General features: G+C 28.6%; 5 protein-coding genes across 6 annotated transcripts; 1 reads left to right on the forward strand and 4 right to left on the reverse strand.

Moving 5' to 3' along the window:
• Positions 1–122: 122 nt before the first annotated feature.
• LOC100873051 (esterase E4-like) lies at positions 123–3,918 on the reverse strand. Its single transcript, XM_012488730.3, has 8 exons — positions 3,675–3,918; positions 3,355–3,483; positions 2,837–2,996; positions 2,374–2,750; positions 2,117–2,288; positions 1,845–2,035; positions 1,607–1,751; positions 123–1,548 (listed from the first exon to the last, which is right to left on the reverse strand). Exons 1-8 carry the CDS (start codon positions 3,873–3,875, stop codon positions 1,235–1,237), a joined length of 1,689 nt encoding a protein of 562 aa, XP_012344184.2. The 5' UTR covers positions 3,876–3,918; the 3' UTR covers positions 123–1,234.
• Positions 3,919–4,771: 853 nt separating this feature from the next.
• LOC105735950 (uncharacterized) lies at positions 4,772–8,235 on the reverse strand. The gene is made up of 7 exons (XM_086903055.1): positions 7,935–8,235; positions 7,694–7,839; positions 7,259–7,379; positions 6,703–7,158; positions 5,941–6,601; positions 5,654–5,865; positions 4,772–5,573 (listed from the first exon to the last, which is right to left on the reverse strand). The coding sequence occupies exons 2-7, from the start codon at positions 7,816–7,818 to the stop codon at positions 5,166–5,168; spliced, it is 1,983 nt and encodes a 660-aa protein (XP_086759181.1). The 5' UTR covers positions 7,819–7,839; positions 7,935–8,235; the 3' UTR covers positions 4,772–5,165.
• Positions 8,236–8,264: 29 nt separating this feature from the next.
• On the reverse strand, positions 8,265–9,293 carry LOC100866162 (uncharacterized). The gene is made up of 3 exons (XM_003695282.3): positions 9,012–9,293; positions 8,816–8,936; positions 8,265–8,595 (listed from the first exon to the last, which is right to left on the reverse strand). The coding sequence occupies exons 1-3, from the start codon at positions 9,117–9,119 to the stop codon at positions 8,333–8,335; spliced, it is 492 nt and encodes a 163-aa protein (XP_003695330.1). The 5' UTR covers positions 9,120–9,293; the 3' UTR covers positions 8,265–8,332.
• On the forward strand, positions 9,056–11,081 carry LOC105735961 (uncharacterized). 2 transcript variants are annotated; one of them, XM_086903060.1, is made up of 7 exons: positions 9,056–9,382; positions 9,456–9,594; positions 9,748–9,855; positions 9,943–10,147; positions 10,229–10,377; positions 10,487–10,805; positions 10,888–11,081. In XM_086903060.1, exons 1-5 carry the CDS (start codon positions 9,369–9,371, stop codon positions 10,273–10,275), a joined length of 513 nt encoding a protein of 170 aa, XP_086759186.1. In that variant the 5' UTR covers positions 9,056–9,368; the 3' UTR covers positions 10,276–10,377; positions 10,487–10,805; positions 10,888–11,081. The 2 variants fall into 2 exon arrangements, with proteins under 2 accessions (XP_086759186.1, XP_086759185.1); XM_086903059.1 differs by having other exon boundaries at positions 10,229–10,373.
• On the reverse strand, positions 10,379–15,188 carry Tsf2 (transferrin 2). The gene is made up of 9 exons (XM_003695279.4): positions 15,033–15,188; positions 14,438–14,856; positions 14,248–14,365; positions 13,284–13,463; positions 12,729–13,198; positions 12,495–12,659; positions 11,953–12,041; positions 11,499–11,839; positions 10,379–11,427 (listed from the first exon to the last, which is right to left on the reverse strand). The coding sequence occupies exons 1-9, from the start codon at positions 15,097–15,099 to the stop codon at positions 10,787–10,789; spliced, it is 2,490 nt and encodes an 829-aa protein (XP_003695327.2). The 5' UTR covers positions 15,100–15,188; the 3' UTR covers positions 10,379–10,786.
• Between the last annotated feature and the right edge of the window lie 19 nt (positions 15,189–15,207).

Raw genomic sequence — 15,207 nt, forward strand, 5'->3', positions numbered from 1 at the left:
AGGAAGGAATATTATCTCTTATATTCTTGCACAAGAACGTTCTTTATTTGCCGTTTAAAGAAGATCACGTTCAAAATCATAAAGATACATATATTTTTCATTGGGAAATAAAAGTCGATCGATTAATGTATATATTGATTAATTTATGTAAGAATAACATAAACACTCGTTTGTTATTTCATTTTATCAGCGTATTACAAATATAATAATGATAATTTAAGTGGTATAAAAAATATTAAGAAAATCTATAAATATATTAATATCTATAAACATATTCCGATAAAAAATTGTTGATATACACGTGAAATTATCATATTAAAGTATTTTTTTTTCTTTTGTGATTCAAATCTTTAACATTTTTAAACAAAAGAAAATATTTTGAAGTATACTGATAAATATTTGTATAGTCAACTCTTCTAAAACACGATTAACTAGTATCGAAATTTATAATTAATACAAATTAATGTGAATATAATCAAAAATCGGATATATCGACAAAAATTTAATGGAAATATCCATTCCATGCGAAGATTCTCCAAATTTATCAACGATGTTTATTAAACAAAAATATCGTGTTATAGATTATCGTTAATTTTTGTATCGTGTATTTAAAATACCGTGCTATGAAAGAATTGTAATGTTTATTAATCGTTATGCAAACAATCGATCAACTACTTTCATCTATTTCTCATTTTTCAATTTATACGTCCATTCTTTGGATATCTTTACATACTTGGAAACGTATAAAAAATTATAAAACAAAAATATACAGAGAAATATCCAGTTGCAAGGATCAAACGTAGCTAAATAATGATGAACATTTCAATCTTTCGAATCGATGAAAAGGAATAATTTTATTTAATCATAAATTTATAAAAAAACTCATTAACTTGGTAAAGTTAGCAATAGATTTTGATTGGGAAGAAAAGAAAAAGTTTTTTTTTCATTAAAAGCTTCCAAAGTTTAAAATAAGTTTAAAATAAAAGTTCAAGTTTGAAAATGAACAAGATTCATAGAATAATTTTTTTTTCGTTTAAAAATTAATTTTCACTGATTCAATTTATTTTCAAACTTGATTTACTCGAAAACGAAACTTTAAACGAACAAATGATCGTTCTTATTCCTTGTACCATGATTTCGATATGATATTCTGTATATCTTTCAATGTTCAATGCTAACAGAATAGTATTAACAGTATAAGATGCAAAAAGAAAAAAAATCCGCGAATACGGATTTATTTCCTCGAAACCTCTGACATTAAAGATAATGGGAATAGGTTTTCCCATTTCTTCATTCTATCGGAGTATAAACCAGTTTTCATACTAGAATTCAAGTTGATCTCCAGATAATTGTTCTGCACGAACCTGTCCCACGTTACGCCTTTAAACGCCTCGTTATTATTTGGAACAGGTTCACCATTTTCCATGAAGCTCGCCCACATAGACGTGTACAATTCCACCATCCGCTTTTCAGGCGTGAATTCGTGGAAATATGGAAAGATCTTTTCCATGTAAAACAGATATTGCAAATCGTCTTGATGCTCGACACCTAGAATTAGAAACAATAGATAGAAAGACGATCAGAAAACTGGTCTAAGCGAGCTTACCATACGGCGTCGTAGAATTCCACATGGAGAAGCTGAAACGTCCTTGATAAGTAAACATGTAGAAATACACGGGAGCTGGAGAGTTTTCAGCTATCAATTTTGCCCCACGATATTGAGGAAATTTGATTATACTGTCCTCGTAGATCTACAAATCAATAATCGGTTATCGATGATCAATAGATGATGTGATGAATAGATTATTATTATTATTATTATTATTTTTAATTAATTCATTTACACGCGCAAGACCATCTCTGCGAGCAGAATCGATTGCCTCCTCTTCGAAGTAAAATTTTCGCAGTTCCTCGCTGATTCGTTGCGATCGTGACGTATTACGCTCGTACATAAAACTAATCGGTGCAATTCGATACCAATTCTCGTTCATATCGCGATACATATCGTTCCCCGCCCTTGTGTTATTCTCAAACGCTGGAAAGAACGATGCAAGACAATATCACAATGTAAATAAATCTTTTTTATCAAATTATATTAAAAAATCGCTCGATCTACCGACAACCACTCCCCCGAATTCGTCCCTCGTTATTCCAAATATGGCTGGAACTTTGTGGAACTTTCCTCGCCTTATAAGCTCGACCGGTTGAGCCGGTAGAAATCTTTCTACCCCGGGAATATTCGGTTCCACGACAGGTTTCCAGATCAGAATTGGATCTTTGTTCCATTCCTAGAAGGACGAACAGAATTTTCTATTTCCAAATTTGAATCAAAGCTGAATAAAGAGACAAAAAAAAGTTCGTTCGTAAACCAACGAAAAATTCGCTCATGGTGTCGGTAAAGTTGGCAACTGGTCTCGATCTCAGACACGTCAACATATCTTCGGAATTGTCGCTGGGACAATTTAAAAGTTTCGCTTGTTTCCTCGCGAGATCGATTTGCTGAGTCGGGAAAGGTTCCGCGTTTAAAAGCGATCCACTCATCACAATGGCTCTGTGGAACAGATCCTTCGACATGGGCGACACCATGTGCAGCCAGACGCTCAAACCTCCAACGCTGCAACCGCTAATGGTGACGGAGTTTGGATTCCCTCCGAAAGCAGCGATGTTCCTTCGAACCCAACGTAACGCCAACACCTGATCTTTCAAACCTAGATTCCCTGGAGCGTGTGAGTCCCCCGTACTTATGAAACCTGAGTGAATATTATATTTGAAACGAGTAAGTTTAAAGTTTAAAGTTTAATTTTCCATTTGTATTTTCTAGATGTTGAGATTATACCTAATGAACCGAGACGAAAATTCACGGTGACCAAAACGATATCATGATCTAATAAATATTGAGGACCAAACAGGTAACTTTGACCGGAGAAGAAATAAAATCCGCCCGGATGAAAAAATACTAATACCGGCCTTGTCACATTCTCGTCTTTTGATGGAAGCTGTAACGATCATATATTTTAGAAACGTGACAGATGGCGACATCTACAATTTTTTTTTCGAATTATATTTAATTAAAGAATTAAATATAATCTGTATAGAGTAAATAGTATAGTATCACATGGAAAATTATTTAGCATACGTGTTATTTTGTTTTGAATATCTTGTTATTCAGACTATGATGTTCTATTATTATAATTAATGTTTCAAAAAAATAGAACACGTGTATAAAATTTACATAATTCAAATACTAATAATGAAGACGATAATGTTGAAAAATAAAAGCTTATAATTGCGCGTATATATATCTTGCTTAATTAATATGTAATAATTTAGATATGAAGATAACAAAAACATAACTTTTCCAGTATACACATTTAAACGCAAACAATCCTCGAATTTGAAATTCGTTCGATCCAAATTTGGACATCCTGGACCTTCGTTCGAAGCATCGTAAACATCGTTCCAATCTGCCAGTGGCGTAGCAATCTGTGGGAAAATTGCTAGAATTATTCCCAACCAAATGAATCTTCCACCCATAAATATTCGTGTAATAAAAGGAAACATAAGAAGTTCCCATGGTTGAAGGTTGACGATAAGTTTGACAAATGTCCATGCGCCGAGTATCTTTCCAGAATTAATAGAATTATAATCGAGGAGGAAAAATGAGAAAAATTCACCTGAAAACGACGTCGTTCTGTGGGAGGTTCGGCATATCTCACACCGCGGAAGGAATAAATCTTTTTTCCAAGCCTTGAAGTCAAAATGGAGCCGCGGATTTTTCCAATTGGCGGTGTCGCTTCCGGATATGCGGATATAGAACAATATAGAATGTTACCGATGCTAATGATATAAAACGCGATTACGCACGATATCCTCATTTCGTCACGCGACAATTGTTTTCTTTTTCACGAGTATTTATTCATCGATTCATCGATAAAAATTAATTTTTTTTATCTTTTTTTTTTAAATCAATAAGCTAAGTTGTTTACGTAGCAAATGTTCAACAAACACTGAATATCGTAATGAGGAAAGAAATATTATATTGATTCGAGGAAAAAAAAAACGATACATTAATCATCTTATTCAATAATATGAAAGAAAATAATAATAATATTGGATGAAAATAGGATATCTTGAAGCACTTATTGGAAGATTGCATAGAAACAGACAGAATATGAGATAAAAAGAGTAGTAGAAAAATCAAATAATGAGAAAAAGAATAAGGAATAAAAAATGATAGAAAAAGAAAAATTTATTTAGCTATACATAGAGAAAGAACTAAATTCATTAATTTAAAAAAAAAAGAAGAATAAAACTTTATTCTACATTTTTTACTTGTACTTCAAACTTAATTTACTCGAAAACTCGAGAAAGAATTTTACTCTATTTTCGATTTATTTTTTCGTGTAAAATTCTACTCGGTAATTCATCATCAGTATAAATATAAGTATATAATGGAAAAATGAAGGTGATAAAAATGTAAAATAGAATGTTTTTTCAAAACCGAAAAAAATTGAAAAATAAATAAGTATATACATACATAATTATGTTAATATATTTGATGCTTTCACAATAAACTAAACAATGGCAATATTCGAAATAACGAATTCATTTATGTATATTTCGTAATTAAATCGATACAAGTAAAATTTTTAGATAGATAATGTTAACAAATTGTAATGTAACAAAAGAAAAAAAAATATTGCAAATTGCAACAATGTGTAATCGTTAAATATTTCTAATTAGTACGATAATAACTATAGTTACAAACCAATTTTCCTTATTTATTGTAAACTTTATTTTTCTATATATACATATCGTGTTGTTATAAAGTTACGTACATTCGTATATATATCAGAAGAAGATATGTAAGAATAGTAACGTCAATATTTTTAAGAATTCTATGATAAACATATTTTTGTTGTATTTACAATTTGAAATCACACATCATTGCATTTGTAAAACAAATATATATGCAAAAAGAAACTGCAAAAATTTTATATACCATTAAATGCTTTTCTTCTTTATTTTCTTTTTATTTCTTTTTTTCTTTTTTTTTTTTCTTTTTCTATTATAAATACTTATAATTTCTTTTTTTCATATCAATGATTGGACATGGATTCGAATGATTTATATTCTAAATTATTTAAATTTCTTATTTTCATTTCTTATTCCTCCTCCTCCTTCTCTTCCTCCTTTTCCACCGTCTCTTTCTCCTCCTCCTCTTCCTCCTTTTCCACCGTCTCTTTCTCCTCCTCCTTTATCGGCTCTATTTCTTTTACTTTTGGTTCGTCCTTTTTATCTTTTTTATCTTCTACCTTTTCGGGAGGCTTTTTTAATTTTTTCTTCGGTTTTTCCTTTCTTATTATCTTCTTCTTTTTCGCTATTTTCTCGGCTCTTTTCCTTTCAATCTTTTGCTTTTTCGCCAATTCCGGCTCGATACAAGGATCGATGCTTGATGCGTAAGCAATTGGATCAATCGGACGTTTTTTGATAACGGGTTTCTTCTTTTCTTTGTCGTCTGGACATTCGCCCATCTTGTACGGTTTCGTTTTCGGTAACACTTTTCCGTAAACCTGCAAACAAAAGTCGACAAATGCATTTAACAAGTTAAAAGAAAAATTTAGATTCGAGTTTGTATCATAAATTATCGTACAGGCATTTCAAATATTGGTCTTCCATATTTGTCTTTCTCTCGCGGTGGTTTTTTCTCGACAGGACTTAAGGGTTCCCTTGGTTTAGCCAAAGATTCGACTCTTCCAGAAGGTGTGGCGGATAAAGCAGCCTTTTTTACAGCGAAAGGTTTAGCTTTAAGAGACGTACATTTACGAATTCTTGGCTTCGACAAAGTATCCGTACGTGGAGATGCTGAAACGAATTAAAAAGTATATATATATATATATATATATGTTACAGTTTACGTTATATAATTTTATAGCATACATTTGCCTTTCAAAGCTGTTTTCTTGATACGAAATGGATCATCTTTGCACGGATGAGGCGAATATCTCCAAGCATTTTTCTCGATTTTTCTTCTTTTAGCCTTCTCTTCCTCGGTTTCCTCTTTTTCTTTTTCCTTTTCTTTTTTCTTTTTTTCCCTTTTATCTTTCTTCTCTTCCTTTTTCTTCTTTTCCTTTTCCTTCTTTTCCTTTTCCTTCTTTTCCTTTTCCTTCTTTTCCTTTTCCTTCTTTTCTTTTTCCTTCTTTTCCTTCTTTTCCCTCTTCATCTTAGCCTTTTCTTCTTTCTTCCTCTTTTTAATGTCTTTCCTCTCCTCTTTCGCCTTAATCTTCTCTCTCTTCTTTTTTTCTCTAACCTCTTTCTCCTCTACTTTCTCCTTCTCTACTTTCTTCGGCTCAATCTTATCCTCTCTCTTCCTCTTTTTGACATCCGGTGGCTTCTTTATCTCCTCGGGTTCCTCGGGCTTCCGTTTCCTCTCTTTCCTCCTTTCCTCCTGCTTCTTCTTTTTGTACTCGGCCAAGGCCTCTTTACCTCTCTCCTCTTTCTTGTTGATCAACAATTTCTTCCAAGTTTTCGCCAACGGGTCCTTCCTCCCCTTTATCATCTTGTACGACGGCAAAGCTAGAAAGCTCATCCAAGGTGTGATCTATACGTATTCGAAAGAAATCAAAACAAAATTCATGGTTCCTCGTTCGAATTGGAGGGAGGGGGGAGAAAAAAGGAATTTTAATCGGAGGAAAAACAAACTTTATAAGTGAGCGCGCTTCTCATTATACCATGAGGTGTGAAAAGCTCTTCCATCTCCTCTTTGGTCAACTGTTGGGGACAATCGATCAATTTTTTCGCCAAAGCCAACTTCCTCAATCTTTCCTCGTCGAGTACTCGTTTCTCGCACAACGACAATTTCGAAGGCTTACACTCCTCGGGTAGATAGAGACGAGGTTTACTGAGCTGAAGGATTCTCTCGGTCGCCTCGTATTTTAACGCTGCCGGCGAAACTTGATAATAAATCCGACCGAAATCGCATAATTTTATATTGGGCAGCGCCAATAATATCGTCCTCTTAGATGGAACGGCTTGCAACGCAGCTTTCGAGATGGTAAGATCCAATTTACAGTGAACGCTCATATCGACCGTCTCGCGAGGTTTGGCCAACGTTTTGATCCGTTTTTTCAACTGGGATAACGGTTTCGACACTCTAACCTGAAAAACGGTTTTTAACGGTTTCACGTTTGAAGTGCATGAAAATAATGTTGGAAGTGTAATAATACAGTTAAAATAATACAGTTCAAGTGTACTAAACTATAGGTTCGAGTTCCGGCAACTTCTTCGGTTTCGCTTTGATCTTTGCCCAGGCATCGAAACGTGTCCAATCAGCCGGTGTCGCTAGCCATCCTTTCAATTTTAATTTAGTCCTAACTTTTCTAAAAATCATTTATATATACAGGATTTATATATATATATATATATATATATATATTTTTTAAATCGTATATAGGATGTTGATATAATACTTTTGCTTCAATTCTAGAGACCAAAACGAAAAAATTCAAGAAAGATCTATCGAAGCATATTAAATTATTTGTGACAATTTTTTATATTTATTTTCCGTAAAATATATATTGAAAAGATAAAGATGTAGCTTGTAATAATATATTGAACATCCTATTATATATTCATTTGTATATCTAATTAAAATAATTTTTAATAAACATTGATATAGAAGAAATTTCCTTACTTTACTTTATGTTTTGTTTTATTTACTTTTCTAGCTCTACTAACTGGTCTAGGAGCCGTTTCCCTTGGTCTTTTTGGGGGTGCTGCTTCTCTTGCAGGTTTTGGAGGTTTCATTCTTGGAGGCATTTTTCAGAGTTATTTTCCGATCTGTATATATGTATATAAATATATATATATATAAATAGTAAATTTGATTAATTATCTTCACAAGATTAAATTCAAAAAGAGGATAAGAGACAAACATTTCTACTGCTAACAAATATTTCTATTGTTATTTGATTGCAGGTTAAATAGTTTTTTCGATTTATCGGATGAAGATTATGAATATTAATCAAGATATGTTACGGTAACATTTTTTATTGTATTTTTTATTGTATTCACTGTTATGTTAAATTATCCATTTTCAATATCACTATTTCATTTTGTTCATTTTTTTATTTATTTATTTATTTATTTATTTATTTATATTTGTGTTGTATGTGAATTAAGTTTACAAGATTTAAAAAAAAAAGAAATAAGCGTTCGTTTGTTTTCCATCGATGTAAATATTCATGTTGAATAAAAACTAGAAATTAGAAGTGTCAAAGTGTTTATTGATATTTATTTATTTTACATTACATGATCAAATTTATAATTCTATTTATTTTTTCTTTAAAAATGGCAATTTCGTGTTATATTTGTTAATCGTTTGAAAGTAATTTTCAAAATCTTCGTAAGTCCCATTGTGATTTATATTTATATAATTTTTTGGTTTTGCAAGTTCGTGCAAACGTTTCGAGCATCCTTTATTTCTGGCTGCGGTAATACGGGCATAAGTGTCTAATAAAAATTTTTTCTTCTTTGACTCTTGTGCATCCTTCGATTGTTCGCTGCTATTTATCAATTTGTGATGTCCTTGCTTCACTACGAATAATTCCATAATTGAATGATTGCATAACGAAAGATGTTGACGTTCGTTATTTTCCACCCGATATATTGAAATGGTTTCATGCTTACGGACCAGCTCTCCAAAAATTACGCTCACTTTTTTTTTTTAACAAATCTTTCTTACGCGATAATTCTTATATAAAAATTCCATAAAAAGTGAAAGTGATAGCTTGGAGAGCTCTCCCCGTTACATTACCTGTAGTTGGAGAACTTTTCGCGCTGAAATTAGACGTATTGGACACATTTGGTTTTCGTTTAGGTTGAGCTAATTTGTTTAACGAATCTGTAATTTGATACGACAAAGCACCACGTTTTACCTAAAATATTGATCGAATTAAAAGACTTGCGCTCTATCTAAATCCCTTTAGATAGTATAATTTTTAATTACTTACATTGAAAGCGTTGTAATTATTGACTTTATCTATTCTTTTTTTAGGCTTTGCTAATTTTTCATATCTTGGTACATTGTCTTGACAGGCATCCGTGTTCATATCGTTCATTTGATCGTTAAATTATTATTTAATTCAAGATTTGCAATGCTTGAAATATGACAATAGAAAATTTTAAAGTAAATTAGATTAATGATAAGACAGAAGATTTTGAAAACTTTATTTTAAATATGATATGTGACAGTGAAGTGATCGTAAAATAAGATAATTGCAAACTTCAATTCTTTTCGGTAATAGATCAGTAACTGTGAACAAAATCTATTTTATTGTGAAATTAATCTTTTAAATTATTGTTGTAAGATGTTCAAAACGGAGTAAATATATTTTTCATTTTTTCTATTTTTCTATTTTTGTCATTTTTATTGATAAAATTTCTTTATATAATAGAGATAAAATAACGGAAAAATCTGTCATCAAAAAGCCTCGTAATAAACGAAAAACTTATTGGTGTGCTCCTAGAAAAGTAAAAAGTACAAATATTCTAGAAAATATCGACAATTCCTTACAAGACAAAAAGATAAAAAAAGTAAAATGAAACGCTTTATTTTTATTACTCGTATTATTTTAATCAATAAATCTTCTTTTATTTTCTTAAAGTATTTTTCTAAAATATTTATCTTTCCTAAAGTAAGAAAAACTTGAAAATTAATAATACATAAGATATTATATTTATTTTTAGAGACATAAAAAAAAACGGAAATCTGTAAGAAATATGAGACGTATCGATATCTTAGCACAACCTAAATCCATGAAACATGAACTGCAACATAAGAGACATCTCTCCAATGTAAGCTTTATTATTTTTCGTTTTTATTACTTTTAGTTTTAAAAACTATTCTACAATTTATTAATTTAATTGTTTGGCAACATTAAGGCAAACTGTTCTATCAGGAAATATAATGCTATAAAAAAATCTATTTCATCAAATCAGAAAATTATCACTTATCCACATAAAACTTTAAAAACGAAGAAATTTAAAGGAGCACACAAATCAGGAAATTCTATGATAAATTTAACATTAAAAGATTCATCTCCAATTATATTACCGAAGAAAATAGGTGTTCGATTATTTTCTTTAGGTCCTTATTTTTAACTTTTATATATTACTTTTATTAACTAGTAAGTTTCAGATTAATTATAATATTTATTAATTATAATAGTAAAAAAGAGACTTAGAGAACTGACAAATTGCAAAAATATGAAATAAGAAAAAACATATCGAAAATGAAGGATTAAAAATTACACATCTGTATAAAGAATTACGAAATATAAAATTCATATAATTTTGGATAAAATGAAAAGATAGTAAGTAAGATAAGTAAGACATTATAAATTTACTTTATTCTTCAATAAGTATAAAAATATTAATGGACGGCATAATGACGATAACATTAATGAACGACATTTATTACATGCAGTAAAATCTTATCTTATAAAATATCGAAAAAGGACGGAATATTATATCTTAGTCTTGAATTCGCAAAATGATAATATAAATATTATGGAAAACTATTTACTACATTACTATATTTACTTAGTTAACAATGTATCTGTATATAAAGTACAAAAAATATAATTAATTTGTGAACGTATTTCATACAAAGATTAAGGCACTAAATATAGCTAAATCTTCTAAAATTTTTTCTTTTTCATCAAATGCACATATTTATATTATATTCAACAAAGATTCATTTGTTCAAAAAAAATTATCGAATCTTTTATCTACTAAATATATAAGTAAGTATAATCATAACTATCGTAAATAATATTGAATGTCTTATAGCTGATGCACCAGCTCTACAATCTACGATTCTTCTAGCTCTCATAAAATCTGGACCTAAATACGCACTAAATTCTCTTTTTTCTGGTGGTATTACCACCAATTGCTGCGTAGCATCTTGGAAAATCAAATCACTGTAAGGTGGCGGACTGTAAAACATACTAAAACTAAATTCGTCTTGTTCTTTTCTACCATAAAATTGTTGGGCATAAATAAATAAATTTATATAAGCATTTATTTGTGTTTCATTATAACCATAATATCCACCACGAGTAACTATTGCATTGGCTGCGACTTTCCCTAAATTGCAATGTTTATAATCGGTTGTCGGTCGACGAGTACCATCTGGACAAAGTAGTTCAAAATCTTTTGTAAAAGTATTACGTGCCCACATTTCTCGTCGTTTTCCATCAGTATTTTCCGCAACTGTCGTATGTTTTACAAACGCTACATCTCCACCGCCTTCAACTAAACATCTAAAGGCACCGGTATATCCAAAATAATCTTCAGACGCATCTCTGCGACAGTAGCGGAAACTTGCACCATGGCACAAGTCACACATATTATCATATGGTACTCCTGTAACATATAATTTCGATGAATTTGTAATCAAAACTAATTAAAAAAAATAATTTAAAAATTATAATTACCTGTATTGTATTCAGTACTAAGTGCACCCGGAACACAAGATTTACTAAAATATTCTGCAGCAGCACGAACTGAATCACATCCGTAGCCTCTGATCCAAGTATTAGAAATAAGATATGCTAATGGATATACCCAACCTGCTGCTGTATTTATTCCTGTATGACAAGTATATTTATTTTTAAGATAAGTTAAATCCGTATTATCGTCCTCTTCTTTTGCCACTGCAACTACATAATATTCTGGGGTAGGTAAATTGTAAACTTCAGATATAAACGGAATTAAATCAAAGCGTAAACCAGCAGTATATACGTCACTAGTATCTAATACTGCTACATCGGCGATTCTAGAAAAGAAAAATAATTTATAATAAAATAAATTTCTTTTTTATAAAATAATCGATTAATGTTGAATATTTTTGATAAATTTTTTTTCAATGTTTGAAATATATATACATACCCACTTTGAATAGCCTGCATACAATGAATTTGACTATGACCTTTATGACAATTTAATTCTGGCTTCAATAATTGTGCTTTTAATGCTATCTAATATAAAAATAATTATATTATATTATATATTAATAATTATATTATATATATAATTTATAATATATAATATATAGATAATAAATAAACAAATAAAAAAGATAATGTAAAATGAAAATATCAATTAAAGCTTATTAAGTTTTCAAGCATTATTAATTTATTAAGTTATAAGCAATTAAAAATTGCGTTAAATAAAATGAGATAACAAAGTGCGATAATATAACAAAAATAAAGTGGCTCGTTTTATTTCTATTTTATTTCATCTAACAGAAATTTAAATTGTTTATAAGTTATATATAATAAATAAGTCTTAATTGATATTTTTATATATCAATTTTTTATATTTCTATATTTATTTTAACTTATAAAATCGATCAAAGATACACAAATACATTAATATGTTGTAAATAAATAATATATATATATATATATATATATTATTTATTAAATTACCTTCATTTTTATACATTTCTCCATTTCTTGATCAGATGTAATACATAATGTCATTTTGTTAACAGAACAACGGCGCATTTCTAATATTGGATCTAAAGATTTGCCTAAGTAACCAGTATACATTTGATCTTTTTCAGGTAATGAAACAAAATCCCGTGCTACATCCTAAAATTACACAATTTATATAAAATGAAAAATTAAAAAAAAATAATAATATTTAAAAAATATATTTACAGAAAACATTAAATTATGATGCATTCCAAATGTAGGTGCTGATTCAAATAAATTGAAAGTTTCTATTGGCTGTATGTTTGTTGGTTCTGTTCTTTCCCATGCATACAAGTTATTTTCATCATAACTTTTTTCATATCCATTACGATTTTCAAAATTCTCTGTAGTATATTCATTTGTATTAACATATTCACTTCTGTTAAAATTTTTTTCACCAAATCTATTATTAAAATTAGATCGGTTTTCGAAATGATTATTATAAAAATCAATTGTATTTGTATTATTTTTCCCCAATACTTTGACTGCTTCTTCTAAAAACTTTTGATATAATCGACGGGTTTGAACTTTTGTAGCAGATGATGTAACTATAGCACGCGATGGAACTATACCCCAATTACAATATTCATATTCATCAATTGCTTTACGAGTACCATCTCGACAAAGCAATTCAAACTGTTCTTTCTTTACAGAATCTTAAAAAAAATTAACATTATTTTTTAATATTCTAATTTATTTTAATGATGATAATAGAATAAATTATTTTAATTAAAGACATACTAAAATCAAATGATGTTGATGTCATTTCATCTACAGTTGTATGTTGTAAAAATGCAATTTCTCCTACTTCTACTAAACATCTAAATGCTCCTTCATATCCTGCATAAGGATCCAACATTGTACATCTTCCTCCAGGTATTTTTCCAATACATAATTTACATAACTGATCCGAATTATCACCTAAAATTTAGAACTGCTATAATAAAATACATATATAGAAGGTTTATAAAATAATATTAATAACACAATATATTATTAATAATAATCTTAATTAAAATACACTTTACCAATTTTAATAAATTTAAAGTATATCATCAAAATTTTGAATAATTTCCTAAATTTAATAAAAATTTTAGTGAATATTGAAAATATAGAGAATATATAGTAATAAATTATATGTAAAGTAATTCTTCTTCTGATAAAATATTATATATTTTAAGAAAAATATGTTTTTATTTTCTTAAATATGATAACTTTAAAATAATATTAATAAAATTGGATAAAAATTTTAAATTATAAAATATTCAGAATTTAATTATAACAAATTTTCAGGTAAAATCATATTCAAAACATAAAAAAATATTGAAATTTTAAGGATTGATTTTATTTCCTTAAAAATTTGTTTAAAAAAAATTTCTTCTACACATATGTATTTTATTATGTTTCATATAAATACATGCAAATTTTATTTTTAAATATTAAAAATTTCAGCCTCATCTTTTGTATATTGTATAAACAATAAAGAATCTACAATGCAATAAAATAAAATAAGAAACAGTTACATATTTGAATGCACACATATAGATAGAATTTAATGAAATAATATTATGAATATCTTGGAAACTAAGGCCAAATGCAATTATTTATAAAAAGTTGTTAAAATATTAATTTTAAAAATATAATTCAAACTCAAAATCTATTTTTTCTTATATCTAAATAATTATTATATTACTTTTTATCATACCTAATGGATTATATTTATCTATTAATGAATTTACAGCACAACTGGGTCCAAAGTATTTAATTGCAGATTTAACATGATTATTACAATCAACAACTTCTAATCCACCTTGTTTCATAAGCTATATAAAAAGAATTATTTATTTAATCAAATATATATTATATAAAAATATAATAAAACAAGTTATATTTACAGTATAAATTGGAATAACCCAACCAGCAAGCATTCCAAGACCAGCAAAACAAGCTTTTTTACCCCTTAAGTCATGTAAACTCTGAACATCTGATAAAGATCCTTTTTTAATAACTGCTACTGCATAATGATAATTCAGACCATTTTCATATATTTCTTGCATAAATGGGATTAAACTATGATAGCGTCCTGCTATAAAAGTTTCACCAGGATCTAAAGTTGTTATTTGTGCTTTTTCTTGATCCAATATAGTCATGCATTCTTCTTTATTTGATGCTTGTTTGCATTGCACAGAAATGTTTCTATAATTATAATGAAAATATATTTTTTCACGATCAACAGCCTTTGAAAATGCATTGCACTTATCTTGTTCAGCTTGGGATATTGTACACCATGTAATAGTATTGTTAAGATTCTGTCCTATAAGTAGATTTAAACTAGATTATTATTCAGTTACAATCAATTTTCTTTAATTATATTAGTTATTAGAATATATATATAATTTTAAAACACACTCGAATATAAAAGGTTAATAAAGAAAATAATAGTTAGTTTAACACAATTAAAGTATTTAAAAACAAAAATAACTTTTATACCATATATAAATCGATAAAATAAACTGAAAAATATTAAAGTTAGATTTATACAATTTTTGGATAGCATTTTAATTATTTTTTCATCTAAAAATTAATTGTTACAAAGACCACTCCCATCACCCATCAACATCACTCTGCACTTTAAAAACATACTATAGTATCATACTATCCTATA

This window comes from Apis florea, unplaced genomic scaffold (assembly GCF_048593485.1).
Source record: "Apis florea isolate Af1SG1 unplaced genomic scaffold, ASM4859348v1 contig_2274_pilon, whole genome shotgun sequence".
In the NCBI taxonomy this organism is placed as follows: domain Eukaryota; kingdom Metazoa; phylum Arthropoda; class Insecta; order Hymenoptera; family Apidae; genus Apis; species Apis florea.